Source organism: Chinchilla lanigera, unplaced genomic scaffold (genome assembly GCF_000276665.1).
Source record: "Chinchilla lanigera isolate Chin_1 unplaced genomic scaffold, ChiLan1.0 scaffold00146, whole genome shotgun sequence".
NCBI classification, from domain to species: domain Eukaryota; kingdom Metazoa; phylum Chordata; class Mammalia; order Rodentia; family Chinchillidae; genus Chinchilla; species Chinchilla lanigera.
The window spans coordinates 898256-914888 of NW_004955547.1; the positions used below are offsets into that span (position 1 = coordinate 898256).

At 43.4% G+C, this 16633-nt stretch overlaps 1 protein-coding gene across 1 annotated transcript in view; it reads right to left on the reverse strand.

Moving 5' to 3' along the window:
* Positions 1-16633, reverse strand: part of Fam186a (family with sequence similarity 186, member A) — a 60398-nt gene that overhangs the window by 27745 nt on the left and 16020 nt on the right. The window contains exons 2-4 of the mRNA XM_005411959.1: positions 11278-11500; positions 10263-10433; positions 1-3107 (exon numbers count right to left, since the gene is read on the reverse strand). Of these exons, the coding sequence (XP_005412016.1) occupies positions 1-3107; positions 10263-10433; positions 11278-11500 (3501 nt within the window). The remainder of the gene's footprint in view (positions 3108-10262; positions 10434-11277; positions 11501-16633) is intronic.

Below are 16633 nucleotides of genomic sequence, written 5' to 3' on the forward strand. Positions count from 1 at the left end.
CTGCTGAGGGGTCAGAGTGACCCCTTGAGCTTGCATCTGCTGAGGGGTCAGAGTGATCCCCAGGTCCTGGGCCTGCTGAGGGGTCAGAGTCATCAGCAGGCCCTGACCCTCCTGAGGAGTGTGAGGAACCCTCAGGGCCTCAGTCTTTCCTTGGGCAATAGGGACCCTAAATATCTGTGACTCTTTAGTTTTTGATGAGATCTGTATTGCCTGAGTTTTTTCTGATATGAGCGATTCCTTTAGCGTCTGTGCTTGTTCAGGCGTAAGAGGAACCCTGGAAGCGAGAGCCTGTTCCTGAGTTCTTACAGTGCCTCCTTCCTGCGCCTGCTCTGTTATGAAAGGGGTCTGCATTCTTGAAGTGTGTTCAGGAGTAAGCGCAGCCCTCGGAGCCTGCGCCCTCTCAGAACTGAGTGTGACCCCCGAAGTCTGAGATATCACAGGGGAAGTGGTGAGCTCCATTTTCTGAACCTCCTGAGGGATGGGAGTGACGCCCACTGCCAGGGCCTGCCCAGGACTGAGAGGAAAGTATTTTGTGAGAGGACGCTCAGACTCAAGACTGGTCCCAGTCAGGAAGGACTGGGTGGGGGTGGGAGGAGAGACTGTTTTGGGGTGCTTTACATCTAGAGAACTCTCTAAGGTCCTAAGATTCCTTTGCATCTTTTCTGCTTGGTATAACTGGGTCTTATTTTTCAATGTGCTCTTCTCCCTTGGGGATAACTTCACTGAACTTTGGGTGAGCATGTCTGCTAGCTCTTCAGGTCTTTTCGCCCTCGGATACTTCGCTGTGTTCGGCGTCTGTCTTTTGAGATCCTCCATCTCCCTGCTCAGCCGCTTCCTCGCCTCATCTTTCCCCCTGCTCATGTCCAGGTTCTTAAGCCAGATGCCCTTCTGGATCTGCTGGATCATCTCCCTGTCGTTCTCCTCCAAGGGCGCATCTTGTCCTTTCACCTTTTGCTTCCGCGCTTGGAGCTGCTGCTTCTTCAGCTTCTGCTGCTTTTCCGTCTCACTTTCCCAGTGCTTTTGTTGTTCATCTTGCTCTTGAATCCTCTGTTTTTGCTGTTCCGTCCCCCTGTCTTCTTCTTGCCCCTGTTTCTCCTCCCGCTGCTCTTGCTTTGCCTTCTTCTGCAGCAGTTCCTTTTTCCCCTGCGAAGGCTCTCTTATCTTCAAGCTCTCCTTCCAGAGACCTTTTACTTCCAGTTGGTGGGGTTTGAGGTCCACACCAGACATCTGATCCTGATCTTCTTGCAAATATTTCTCCTGCTGCCCTTTTCCTTTCCCCTTGTGGACCTTTCCTGTTATCAAAACTTTTGGGACATCTCTTTCACGTTCCATCTCCGCCAGGATCATCTGTAATAAAGTGGTAATTACTGGGTCTGTGCTCTCGTGTGAGAGGAAGGAGCTGATTTCAGACTTCGCACTCTCTGATGACTCCTGCACGTGCAATCCTGGCGTAAACATGACTGCCTGCTTTTGTTTTACACGTTTCTCTCCAGCTTGTCCTTCCATTTTTATATCTTTGTATTTTCTCAAGATTTTAGTCACAGTTTCAGCCACTTTTTGGAAATATTCCTCCATTTTTGCCTGTATGACTCCCAGCTTTTCAACTTCTGCTTTCATAAGTGACTCTTCCTCCTTCAGCGCTCTCTTTTTGTCAGAAGGCTTTCCTGTGTTATCAATTTTTTCTTTTAGGAAAGCCATGATCGCTTTTTGAAATAACTCTAGGTTGTTCTGTTCACTTTTGCCGTCTGGGCTTGCTAGAGTCTCTTTAGTGACCTTTGACTGTGCGTCAGCCAGCTGCAGAGACTGGACCTGTCTGACGAGGCCATGTATCTCTTTCTCTTCCGTTTTGTCCTCTTTGCTTGTGGTAGTTCCCGAAATGACTTGCTGTTTCTTTCCTTTCATTTCAACTCTCTGTGGCTCAGAGGCGAAATCAGCCTTGAACATCCTGAATGGCCCTGTCAGTTCACTTCTGGTGTCTTTGTCCGTTGACTTAGAGGTGGGTTCTAACTTAGCCTCCGATGGGGTTGGGCCTTTTTTAGGCGGATGTTCAGGTTGGAGCTTTTGGAGTTGCTCCCATGTACCTTTTCCACTTTTCTGGTCTTGGCTCTTGGTTGCCATAGAAGAGATGTGTTGGCCTTTGGATTCAGTAGATGACTTTGATTTAGCTTCAGAAGATGATTTTCTCCGTTTTTTCCTTTTTTCCAGGGCTGGTTGCTCAGCGTATTGACCGGGTTTGGCCACTAAGGCTTTTTGTTCCTCTTTGCCAGTGCTCAAACTTGATTCAGAGGCCCCCTGTGGTTGGGGCTCTTTGGTGAGCTTTTTGTTTTGTGGTGAATACCCGCCTGTGCCATCTTTCTGATCACTGTCGTCTTTCTTCAGCGATATGTTATCTCCAGAAGTATCTTGAGACAAAATTTTCCGCTTTTTCTCAGATAAAATATATTGCTGGTCAGTTAAGTCTGGAGTCATTTCAACTTGAGGTGTGTATGAAATAGCTGAATCCCACTTTACCCCAGTGCCTTTGGCCCCTTTTCTTTGGGATTCATCTAGAATATTCTCAAATTCTTTGGTTAAAATACTGTCCATAGTGTCCTCCATGGCCATGGATGACTGCGGAGAAAGCCCGGGTGGTACTTTCAAGGTTGGGAATGTGGGTGATGATATGTATGCTCGGTGTCCTGAAACAACTTTGGATCGAATAAGTTGTTCACATTTGTCTTCTGCATCTTTAAGTTTCTGAGTAAGCATTTCATTTTGTTCACTGAGATCCTGGATTATCTTCATGGGGAGATCTTTTTCTTCTTCTTTTGCTTCATCTACATATACAGTGACATTTTGGAAGTTCATAAGTTTTAATTCATCATTTAGCATATTCAAGGCTTTAGAAAAGTTTATTATTGTTGATGATATATATTTAATAGCATTGCTTTCCATTTTGTTGAACATTGCTGTGCCTATCAGTTCCTGTAGCATACCTTGAATTTCTGACACCTTTGTATTTGTTGCAAGTTGATCGCTAATTATCTGATCTGGTCTTAAAGCATGGGCCGTTGCAGGTCGCTTCAAAGCTCTTTCTTTCCAAGTTTTCCATAGAGTACCTCTAGATACTGGAAGAAAAAACATAAAACAATGAAACTGCATTTCTTCTTTCATGTTGTGGTCTATGCATCTTTAAGCCTAAAGAATTTGGCCTAAATTAATGGAGAACTGTAGGATAAAGATTCACCAGAGAATTTTAGCCCCAAAATAAGCATTATTATTTTAGGAAAAAATGACTTTTTTTTTTGAGACAAGGTCTGTAGTCTCACTCACTCTGTAGTTTAGGATGGTTTTGAGTTCACTATGTAGTCCAGGCTGGCCTCGAACTCATGGTGATCCTCCTGCCTCAGCCTCCTGGGTGCTTACAGGTGTGCACCACCACACCCAAGAAGTGTGGAGAAGGACATTCTTTAGTTTATCTTTCAGTGTATTGCCTCAGGCCTGACCAAGCCATACAACTGTTTGATTCCAGAGAAGTCTAACAAAAGCATTGATGTAAAGGAAATAATAACATGATGGCTAACTAAGTCAAGTTTCATTCCTGTGATAATTGAGTTGTCTTGTCCTTGCTAAACCTGTTGATATCCTCCCATTTGCCCTGCTGCCTCCTTTGTTCTTTCTCAATAAAAGGTTACTGAAGATGGTAATCGGGGCTTTAGTCCGAGGGGCTGCAAGCCCCCTCATCCCAGAATTACACCTTTTTGCTTTTCTTGCTTTCCTTTTCATCCTCGGCACCTCAGTCTTGGGACCTGTCACCCTGGACAGAAATGGAATATAGACTAACAAAGAAGAAAGATTCTTTTTTTTTTTTGATACCAGGAATTGAACTCACAACCTCACACTTGCCAGGCAGGCGCTGTGCCACTGAGCTATATCCCTGGCAAGAATGATTCTTTTCCCACATCTACTTCAAGGGTTTAGGAAACTAACTCAGTTGTTACCTCAGCTTACTTTCAGTTACAAATTTAGGATTACGTAAAATGTAAGCCAAAACTTTCCTCTGGCTTTGACTATACTTAGTGCTTTCTATTTTCTCTCTTAGATTTCTTTTTTTTTTTTTTTTTTTTCTTTTTGAGACAGGATCTTGCTCTGCAGTTCAAGCTGGCCTTGAGCTCACTTTGTAGCCCAGGCTAGCCTCAAACTAACAACGATCCTCCTGCCTCAGCCTCCCGAGTGCTGGGATTACAGGCATGTGCCACCATACCTAGCCTCTCTCTTGGATTTGTTTCTCTTTTTGGAATCAAAGTTAATTTTGGTTCTTTCAAAAGGGCCATAAATCAACAAGCAAAAAAACCTGAAGGGATTTCCAGAATGGCTGAGTGAGAAACTCAGTAAAAAATGTATCCCTAGAAGCAATCATAAGGGGCTGGGGATTTAGCTCAGCAGCAAAGCGCCTGCCTGGCAAGCGTAAAGTCGTGAGTTCAATTCCCAGTACCGGAAAAAAAACAAAAACCAAAAAAAAAAGAAGCAATCATAAAATTAGGCAAAATTCAAAACAACCACTTTAGGACTTTGGAAATTGATTGAAGGCATACAGCAAATTGAGAAACATTATTCAAGAAAAATTGCTAAGCTTCAGGAAAAAACACTGGAAGTCTGGAAATATGGAGCTGTTTCTGTCCCCAACGCCCTTGTCCAACTCTTAAAGTCCACGGACTGACGCTGTACCGCGGTGAGACCAGAGGTGAACATTAGCAGTGCTGCTCCCTGAAGGGATACCCTGGTCTGGAGGTAAGTTGGCAAGGGCGCGGCGTATACCTATAATAGAGACGAAGGCCCAAGGATGGCAAGTTTGAGGTCATCCTGGGCAATATAGAGAGATCTTGTCTCAAAATAAAAAATAGAGCTGGGGATGTAAGTCAATGGTAGAGTGCCCCTGGGTTTAATCCTTAGTACAGGAAAAAAAAATCCTTAACCCACACACAGATTGACTTGCAGAATGGAAGCCTTACTGGATTGGCTAAACATTGAATGATTACTAAATTATAATCATCCAAAAATGACCCTGGAGCTGGGCATGGTAGCGCACGCCTATAATCCCAGCACTCGGGAGGCTGAGGCAGGAGGATGATTGCAATTTTTAGACCAGCCTGGGCTACAGAGTGAGCTCAAGGCCAGTTTGTACTACACAGAGAGACCCTGTGTCAAAAAGACACAATAAAATGACCCTGGAAAGAAAGAAAAAAAAGACTGCTCAGAGAGATTAGTGCTTTCACAGTGGGAGACACAGACTCCACAGAATTAGTTCAGGTGCTAAAAAAAACAAAGGCAACAAAAACAAACTCCGGAGGACTAACGGAATCAGAACCTATGCGTGGAATCTAGGACCTAAAGCATCTAGTTGTCAGCAAAAGAACATGAAAAGATGCAAAAAAATGTGACTTGTATGAGTGGGAGGGTAAAGCAGTCAATTGCTTCCGAGGGGCCAACGGAATCAGAACCTATGCGTGGAATCTAGGACCTAAAGCATCTAGTTGTCAGCAAAAGAACATGAAAAGATGCAAAAAAATGTGACTTGTATGAGTGGGAGGGTAAAGCAGTCAATTGCTTCCGAGGGGCCCAGGTGCTGGGCTTATCAGGAAAAAAGATTTTAAAATGAACAAACAAATCTGCCAACCTCAGAGAGGCCAGTTGGCAGAGAGAGACTAGAGGGAGCCAAAATTCTGATACCCTGTCAGGGGCACACCCCCAGCGACACAGTTACTCTGACTTTTGCCTCACCTCCTAAGGTTTCCACCCCTCCCAGCAGTGCCATCTGCAGAGGCCCCAGCCTTCAACACAGGAGTTTTAGAGACATTAAAGATCCAGACCAAAGGTCGGGGATATAGTTCGGCAGCACAAGTGCCTGCCTGGCAAGTGCAAGGTCCTGAGTTCAATTCCTGGTACCAAAAACAAAGATCCAAACCAAAACACTCACTATTTGGGACTTTACAGATAAACAAAGGAAGGAAAATATGGTAGGATGATCCATATGGGTGATGGGTTAGAGTTAGAGACAATAATAAAAATGCTTAGCAGGGCGTGGTGGCGCACCTCTGTAATCCCAGCACTCGGGAGGCTGAGGCAGGAGGATTGTTCCAATTTTGAGACCAGCCTGGGCTACAAAGTGAGCTCAAGGCAGCCTGAACTGCATAGTGAGACACTGTCTCAAAAAGAAAAAAAAAAAGCTTGCTTGCTTGCTTGTTTTGGCGGTATGGGGGATTAAACGCAGCTGGGCTACACCCTCAGCATCTTTTATTTTTTTATTTTGAGACCCAGCCTTGCTAAACTGCCAGGGAAGACTTGACCTTGCAATCCTCCTACCTCAGCCTTCCTTAGTGCTGGGATTAGAGGCATGCGCCATTGACCCCGGCAGTAAATACAGTACTCATATTTAGCTGCTAGTTGCAGCTGGTTACACACAAAGGTATTAATAGATATCTGTATAGTCAGGGGTTATGGTACTCACATTTCTTTTTGTCAGCTGAGAAGCACTAAAAGAAATGAAGCCCCAGCAACAGTGAGCACACCAAGCACCTAGACCTTGAGTTTTCCAGTAGAAGGAACCAGAACTCCTTAAAGAAATAGTGGGTTCTGGAACTGGGACAGGAAGCATACAAGATAAAACTAGAGCATTCATCTCGTGGGGGGGAAAGATAGCGCTAAAGCGAGGAAATAAACAAAACAAATCCACAGTGGGTAGGGGTTTGCCAGAGGGGCACAGGGTCTGAAAGAGCACTCAGTGGCCAAACTGGAACAACACAAACAAGAAAATACAGAAGCATTGGACTGTAGTCTGTCATGCTTTGTGTCTAGACGTCCCCCAAAGCCTCTTGCAGTCCTGGGGCGGCTTCTAGAGTTTGCGACTTTTTTTTTTTTTTTTTTTTGGTCTTTTTGAGACAGGTTATAGCTATGCAGTCCAGGCTGGCCTGGAGCTCACTTTGTAGCCCAGGCTGGTCTCCCAACTCGCAGTGATCCTCCTGCCTCAGCCTCCCGAGTGCTGGGATTACAGGCATGCGCCACCACACCCGGCTAGAGTTCACAATTGATCCATGGCCCAACGCTGGGATCGCGGGTGTGAGCACTACACCCACCCTGGGGCAAGATACAGTATAAGGGAGGGAAAGAGGCTGTTCCTGCTCCTTTGTTTTTGCTCTTGCTGCTTTTACTGTTTTTCACTGCTGTCATGAATGCTGCCCTCTGCCATGGGCCACTCTGCCTGAATATAAAGATATCTATTAATCCTTTGGTATGTAACCAACTAATAGCTAAATATAAGTACTGCATTTACTGCTGGAGTCAATGGTGCATGCCCCTAATCCCAGCACTAAGATTCTGTTTCAAAATGAAAAAGGAAAGTGGCACACGCCTGTAATCCCAGCACTGGGGAAGGCTGAGGCAGGAGGATTGTTGGGAGTTCGAGACCAGCCTGGGCTACAAAGTGAGTTCAAGGCCAGCCTGAACTGCATGGCAAGACTCTGTTTCAAAAAGACAACAAAGAAAACGAAAAAAAAAAAGAGAAAAGGAATGAGGGTGCAGCTCAGTGGTAGAGTGCTTCCCTAGCATGCATAGAGCTATGGGTTCAATTCCTAGCCTTCAAAAAAAAAGAATCCTGATAACAGGTATATATGCTAAAGCAAGATCTGAATAAGAAGAGGACATGGGGAGACTTACGGGAACTCTCTTTTCTCAATCTAAAACTGCTCTAAAAATTAGTCTGTTTAAAAGTGAAGGTGAAAGAAAGACATCCCTGATTAAAGACAGAGAATACATTTTGCTAACAGGTTTGCCTTGCAAGAAAGGTCAGAGAAGTCCTTCAGGGCAAAGGAAATGGCACCAGCCAGGAGTGGTTCCAGACAGAGGCAGGAGCATCACAAGTTTGAGTTCAGTGTGGGCGATATAGGGATTTAGTGAGATCCAGAGAGAGAGAGAGGAGAGGGAGAGAGAGAGAGAAGGGAGGGAGAGGGAAAAGGAAGGAGAAAGGAAGGAAGGAAGGAAGGAAGGAAGGAAGGAAGGAAGGAAGGAAGGAAAAGAAGAAATAAAAGAAAGAAACCCTAGACGTAGTTCAGTGGGAAGGCCCTATGTTCAATCCCCAGTATCATGAGGAAACAAAACAAACAGAAAACAAAGAGCCAGCCAGGTGGCGTGGTGCACGCCTGTAATCCCGGCAATCTCAGCACGTGGGAGGCTGAGGCAGGAGGATCTTGTGAGTTTGAGGCCAACCTGGGCTACAAAGTGAGTTCAAAACCAGCTTGAACTGCATGGTGAGACCTTGTCTCAGAAAGGAAGAAAAAAAAAAAAAAAAACGCCAGATAGAGCACTGCATGCCTGTAATATCAGCACTGTAAAAGCTGAAACAGTATTCAAAGATATATTTTAGTCTATTCAGGATGCTATAACACAGTATCATAGACTACATGTCTTTTTGGTTTGTTTATTTTTGTTTTTTTCTGGTACCGGGAATCGAACTCAGGACCTCGCGCTTGCCAGGCAGGCGCTGTGCCACTGAGCTAAATCCCCAGCCCCTAGGTGTCTTATAAACAATTGAAATTTATTTCTCATACTTCTGGAGGCTGGGCAGTCCAAGATGAAGGTGTGGAACTGGATGTGGTAGCACATGCCTGTAATCCCGGCCCTCAGGAGGCTGAGGCAAGAGGATCACCTCTACAAGGAGGCTAGCCTAGGCTATATCATGATTTTAAGGACAGCCTGAACTACACAGTGAGACTGTCTAAAAAAGCAAAAGAGAATTGAGGTACTGGCATATTCAGCATCAGGTCAGACCCTGCTTCCATAGATGGCCCTTTTTTTTTTTTTTTTTTTTTTTTTGCTATGTTAAGGGTAAAGATGCTCTCTGTAATTTTTATTTTTTATTTTATTTTTTGTCTTTTTGAGACAGGGTCTCACTGTGCAGTTCAGGCTGGCCTTGAGTTCACTTTGTAGCCCAGGCTGGCCTCGAACTCACTTTGTTCAGATCTATCTGATAGATCTATCTATTTGGTTAGATCTATCTATTTGGCCTCAAACTCACAAAGATCCTCCTGCTGGGACCCTCTCAGGTGCTGGGATTACAGGCGTGCGCCACCACGCCCGGCCCAGCATCATGCATTATTAGGGAAATGGAAACTAAAATCCCAGATGATGCCACTCCACACCCACTACTAGAATGGGTATAATTTTAAAAAGACACAGAAAACCGCAAGTGTTAGGGTGTGGGGAGACTGGAACCCTCACACATTACCCGTGGGAATGTATTAGAGTGCAGTCACTTTGGAAAACAGTTAAATTTACCACGTGAGTCAGCAATTCTACTCCTCAGGTGTGAGTAGAATTTGTGAGCTCACTTTGTAGCCCAGGCTTACAAAATAAATGAAAACATGTGCTTTTAACGGCCTTATTAGCTGGGTGTGGTGGTGTACATCTGTAATCCCAGCAGTTAGGAGGCTTAGGCGGGAAGATCACCATGAGTTTGAGCTGGGCTACATAGTAAATTCAAAGCTAGCCTGAACTACAGAGTGAGACCCTGTCTCAAAAGACACAACAAGGTCAGGCATGGTGGCCCATGCCTGTAATCCCAGCGCTCAGGAGGCTGAGGCAGGAGGACTGTTGCGAGTTCAAGGCCAGCCTGGGCTACAAAGTGAGACTCTGCCTCAAAAAGAGAAAAAAAAAAAGGCTGGGAATGGTGGCACACACCTGTGCACACTCCCAGCAAATAGGAGGCTGTGGCAGGAGGATCCTTGCAAGTTCAAAACCAGCCTGGGGCCGGGCATGGTGGCACATGCCTATAATCCCAGTACTCAGGAGGCTGAGGCAGGAGGATCGTTGTGAGTTCGAGACCAGCCTGGGCTACAAAGTGAGCTCAAGGCCAGCCTCACCTGCATAGCAAGACCCTGTCTCAAAAAGACCAATAAGTAAATAAATAAAAGGCAGACATTAAAAGTCAATGTATAATATGATTCTATTTGTATGAAATATCTTAGAAAAGCGAACACCTGAAGACAAAATAGGTCAGTGGTTGTCTGGGGCTGTGAGTGAGAATGAAGACGGATTAGAAATGAACACAACAGATCTTGCTGGGAAAGTGGAAATGCTGTAAAGCTGGACTGTGGTGAGTATTGCACATCTCTGTAAATTTATTAAAAATATTTTTGCACTCAATGTGAAGGCATGCAAATTATACCTCAAGAAAGCTATGGTTTTAGCAAAAGTCAAACGCTATTTTCAGTGGTATAGAGCACCCTTACACATTTTTTTCTTTTGTTTCTTCTTATCTTCAAGGAAAGCTCTACAAATTTTACACATTAGCATGACATTCTTGTTGATAGCTTTTAACGTCTCTGGTAACATCTCCATTTGTGCGATCCAGTGGTGGTGTTCTTCCATGTCAATTAGCGTTATCTCAGACAAAATGGCATCTGGAAGAGAGTAAAAGAAATCTTTATGTGCCGAAAAGTACATTACAATATAGGCGTATAACATTAGGCAATTATTTACTATACTACTGCACAATACAATTATCTTGCATTAATTGTCATTCTGATATACTGAGCCTTTGTGAAGAAGTTATAAAGGAACAGACTTGCACTGGAGGGCTAACCAGTACACGGAAATGTGAATCAGGTTAAAAAAAATCTATCTCTTTGGTCTATTTTCCTAACTCAGAGAAAAACAGGTATCTAAAATAAGCCAGGCGTGGTGGTGCACGCCTGTAATCCCAGCACTTGGGAGGTTGAGGCAGGAGGATCTTTTTGAGTTGATACCAGCCTGGGCTACAGAGTGAGCTCAAGGCCAGTCTGAGCTGCATAGTGAGGCTCTGTCTCAAAAAGACAAAAAAAAAAAAAAAAGTAGTATGCTAGATACTAATCATATAGACAAAATTTAAGAAGGGTAAAAAGGAGTAGAGAATGGCTGGTGGTCAGGAATGGAAGATATCAGAGAATACCTCATTCTCACGTGGGAGTTAAGCAGGGAATAGGCCATGGTGGGAATTGCTCTATGCAAGAAAATACCAAACCTAGGGGCACTGGCCACAAACATGCAGGCGAGCTTGAAGAAAAAGACATCAGACTGGCACTGAGTGAATAACCCTGTATTTTTCGTGTTTGGTTCTGACTTGAACAGAGGACAACTATTCTCTGAATAACCTTAGTCTTTGCTTCTTTAGGCTGATTAATCTTTCAAAATTTACTTACAGATTCTCTTCTCTATCATTTTTTATTAACTTTGTAGTTCTCCCCGGAACCACTTATGAAAACTTACTCCATTCTTCCAACCAGGACAGAATGTAGACCAGAGCCTTTTCTTTAAGATCAACAGCCTTAGCAAAAGAAGACATGTTCTCCAAAACAAGATTTCTTTGTGTTTTCTTGGATTCTGTATAGGAGCTCCTTCTTCCAGGAGAGGAGTTAAGATCAAGAGCAGTATAGCGAGTTATTATTCGATGCACATTGTTCAGTATGTTATTCAGTTGCGCACTAATATCCTATTAGAATAAGAAGGAGCAACATATTAATAAATTCTCAGTTTGAAAATAAGCTTTGAGGGCTGGGGATTTAGCTCAGCAGCACGGCACCTGCCCAGCAAGCGCAAAGTCGTGAGTTCGATTCCCGGTACCAAAAAAAAGAAAAGAAAAGAAGCTTTGAGCCGGGTATGGTGGTACATGCCTGTAATCCCAGCACTCAGGAGGCTGAGGCAGGAGGATCGTTGCAAGTTCGACACCAGCCTGGGCTACAAAGTGAGCTCAAGGCCAGCCTGAACTGCATAGAGAAACCGTATCTCAAAAAGGACAAAAAAAAAAAGAAAAGAAAAAAATGTCAGGGGGACAACTATATAGTGGTAGAAAAGTTGACTATGAAAGGGCATAGGAGAATGTTTCAGAGAGGTAGAACTGTTCTGTAAATATTAATTTGGGAGGGAGTGACACATCTGTATGCCCATGTCAAAACTGACATAACTGGGGCTGGGGATCTAGCTCAGCGGCACAGCACCTGCCTGGCAAGCATGAGGCTGTGAGTTTGATTCCCAGTACCAGAAAAAAAACAAAAAAAACCTGACATAACTGTATACCAAAATGCAAGAATATGTTTATATGTGCATTTACCTTAATTTTTAAAAAATTTTAAATTGCAGGCAGAATTTACACACTCTACTGTAATAGAGTCAAACTACCATACCTTGGTTTGATTCCAGGTTCCACCACTTAATACCCTTGACCTTAATACCCAACCTTCAAAAGTCTCAGTTTCCTCATGTTTGGAATAGGATTACTAATAGTACATATCCATATTGTATTATGATGAAGAGTCAGTGAGATAATAAACTACTTATAACAAGTAATGTAGTCAACATCAACCCAGGAGGGGAGTTGGAAGTTTAGCGTAAGAGTAAATACAGAAAGCACCACAATCTGAGCATCTAAGCTGGAGCACGAGAGAGCCCAAGATGAGACAGAAGCAAAATAAGAGCAAAATGAACTTCTACATCCAGTCTCTAGATGAAGAAACAGAACATCTTTAAAGGTTCTTGCATTCTGCATCTGAATTGTGTCCCCTTCCCAATGCCCAGAGATAATTATTACCCTGGACTTACTTCCTCCAGTTTTACCATTGTAGTGGCAGATTGATGCTCTCAGCATCACCACCTGCCCAACTGAAGAACTGCGGGGTCTAATCCTTCAGAAGCTGTAAATGTTACTTTACACAGAAAGGAGTCTTCTCAGTTGTGATTAAGTTAAAGATTTTGAGATGGAGAGATCACTCTGAGATTATTTGAGTGAGCCCTAATATAATCAAGTGTCCTTGAAGAAGTGGAAGATTCCATACAGACACACACAGGGTAGAAAGCAATGTGAAGATGCAACAAAGATTTGAAGATACTGGCTTTGAAAACTGGAATGTTGTGGCTGCAAGCCAAGGAATGTGACAGCCACCAGAAGCTGAAAGAAGCAGAGACTAAATTCTAGGTGAGAGCTTCCAGAGGGACAACAGCCTATTTATACATATTATGATTTTGACTTGGTGACAGATTTCAGACTTCTGACTTCCAGAACTGTGAGAGAATAAATTTCTGTGTTTTATACCACCAGCTTGAAGATATCTGTTACAGTAGATTGACAGACAGACAGACAGACACACACACACACACACACACACACACACAATCTCCCTAGACAATAGATTTCATAGTTCTACCTACGCTTGACTCATTCTCCATACAGAAGTTCCTTGACTATGGTGTTACATTCTTTTTTTTTTTTTTTCTTTTCTACTATGGGGTTACATTTTGAGATATCCATCTTATATTGAAAATATTGTAATTTAAAAATGAACTAACTAGGGTGGGATGACATGCACTGTAATCCCAGCACTCTGGGAGGCTGAAGCAGGAGGATTGCAAGTTTAAACCCAGCCTGGGCAATTTAGCGAGAGCCTGTCTCAAAAAAACTGAAAAAGAAGTTCACTTATCGTGAAGGCCCTGGGTTCAACCTCCAGTGCCAAATGTATGTGTATACACATATACATACATGCATCCATGCAATTAATACACCTACCTTACCTGCCATCACAGCTTAACAACGTGTTACACCCTCTCACAACCCTGTGGCTCATGTAGGAGCTGCAGCTCACTGTCATTGCCCAGCACTAGGAGAGAGGTTGTACTATATATTGGTAGCCCAGAAAAAGACCAAATTTCCGAATTTAGGTATGGCTTTTACTGAATGTATAGCTTTTATACCAACATAAAAGGAAAACATGAAATGAAAATATTGAAAGTCTAACCACGGTCAAAGAATGTCTGTATAATTCTATGACTTGATTTTTCACCCTCAACATTATTTTTGGTTCATCCATGTTGAAGTGCATAGCTATAATTTATTCATTTTCACTGGTGTGTTTTGTATTTTATTGTACAAATATACTACAATATAGCAAATTGTATGGTTTATTCTCTACTCGAGTAGCAGAAAATCAACTCAATGCGAGAGAGAGCACATGGAAGCCAGGAAGCTAGAGGCATTCAAGGGCCAGAACCTCTGTATATAACACCCCACTCCAAGATGAAGCAAGTTGGGTCTTTATATAACTATATAATCCCTTGAAGGGGTGCACTTTCCACGAGGCGCCACCACTCACAGGTTCATCTACCATGCAACATTGCTGCACCAATGCCCAAGTTTCTAGCACAAGAAGCTTTAGGAGCTTAAGCCATATCTAAACCATATCACTCTCCACACATTTTAAAATTTGTTACATGGTTGTAAATATTTTCTCCAGTATATAGTTTTCTTCTTCCTCTCTGTATAGAGTTTGACCAACAAAAGTTCTTTTCTTTTTTTTTTTCTTTTATTTATTTAATGGGGGTGGAAAGGTTGTAGTCCAGTCTGGCTTCAAACTCATGACCCTCCTGCCTCAGCTTCCTGTTATAAATTATATAATGCATTCCTAGAGGTTTACTTAGCTCACAGTTCTGGAGATTCAAAAGCATGGCACCAGCACCTGGCTCGAAATTTTTGTTATGTCTTTCAGTCCATATTATCTGGGTTTGATTTGTTGTTTCTCCTCGATTTCTAAATTGTTTCTCTAGCTTACACTTATTTTAACATTTTATGGTCTTTAAGCACATGAAGCTGTACTATTTAATATATTTCTCCATGACTTTTTTGTGAATTTCAAATGACTGTGTATCATTTACAAATCTTGACTTTTTCCTGATCATTTACACCTTTTGCACAGTTCTTGAAAGCAGCAGCAGCATCAAGGTCTTTTATCTTTGAAGCTGGCCGGAGGCTGGCAGGGGTTGGTGAGGTTAAGGAGAATGTTGCTCCTCAGAATGTTTTCCATGTGAATTTTCTTCTTCAGCTTTTTCTTCTTGTTCCTTCCTGTCTTGCTTTCAGCTCTTTCTTGCTTGCATTCATGTGTGCATGTTTTGTTTTTTGAGACAGGATCTCGCTACGAGGTTCAGGCCGGCCTCAAGCCCACTGTGCAGCTCAGGCTGACCTCAAACTTGTGGCGAACCTCCTGCCTCAGCCTCCTGCATGCTGGGATTATTCTTCAGCTGTTTCTTGTTAAATCTTTTCCAATTCTGCAAGAAGAGCTCCAAGTATTATCGTCATCAGTCTCTTCTTCAAAATCTTCATCTTCCTCATCGGTTAGAGAATCACCTGCATCATGGTTGGCAGTGGGAATCTGGTCTGGCTGCAGCTTCTCTGCCACTGAAGAGGAGGGCCTGTGTTGTCAGGGTGGACCAGCCCCACTCTTTTCTCTTGCAGCAGCTCTCTCTTCTAACTCTCTCCTGGAGTCATAGTCATGAGCCTCTTTGGGGCATCCTGACTAGTTTGTATTTCATCTTTGTATGAGAGGGAAGCTCTTGAATACTGCTGCTTTTGTTCTTGAGACAGGGTCTCCCTATGTAGTTGCTGATCTTGAACTCGCTGTGTAGCCCAGGCTAGCCTTGAATTTGCAGCAATCTCCTGCCTAGCCTTGAATATTGCTTTGACAATTGACTCAAATAGCCTCCCTTTTTCCACGGCTTGCAGGTTTAGTGCAGGTTGCACAACTGGGGCTGCAGCGCCACTTTGCTTCCACCCACCTGACTTGGGGCAGTGCCTCTGGGCTAATCCTCCTTCCCTCCTCCTAAGGGAAACAGAAATAAGGATAACAGAGACCCAGGAAATCTCTAAAGCTCCGGACCGGAGCACATGCATGTTAGCTGTGCAGTAGCTTGACTTAGTGTAACCATCCCCCCCGCCCGCACACTGCATGTCATGCATGTGACTAGAACAGTGAATTATGGGAAAGTCATGCACACTAGATAGTCTTGAGATGACTCAGCACCCTGTCAATCATTCCTGTCAATCATACCCAAGAGATTCAATGTGAGATGCCTTAGGTGGGGCCCGTCTTTTAAATCCAAAAGCCTGATTTATTTTTTCCCTTATTCTCCCCACCATCCCTGCGTCACTTCTTTCCCCTTTTTGTTTCTGCTGGCACAGAGCTGCCCTCCCGGAGCACACCTTTCCTGCTGACTTCAGTAAGTATCGCTGCTTTTCCTTTTGCCATGGGTGTAGACAGTACTTGCAGTTCTTTGCTCGGCGAAGAACCTGGACTCTGTCTCTTGGAACTCATCACACACTGTGTCAGGTTCAAAAGTTGGCCTGGCTGCTGGCGTTTTTTTATGTTTGGCTGGTCCCAAGCGGCAGCTTCCAAAGGTCATACAAACACCACTGTGCCTCCTGGCTCCCAGAATCCTCTAACTGACTTATATATTTTAAACCTTCTTTCCTAATATATGGTGTAAATTTCCCTAAAAGTACTGCTTATTTATATCCCACATGAATTTGTATGTAGTACATTTGTTATTCTTCTATTTGGTTTTTGTTTGGTTTATTTATTTATTTTTTTTTTTTGAGACAAGCTCTCACTATGTAGCTCATGGCTTTGAACTCACTGTATAGTCCAGGCTGGCCTCTAACTCACAGGGATCCTCCTGCCTCAGCCTCCTTAGTGTGGAAATTACAGGTGTGCACCACCATGCCCAGCATGTTATTATTCTAAGTATGCTCTAATTTCTACTATGATTTCTTTCACCTATAAATTATTTTTGAGTTCTTCCTTTA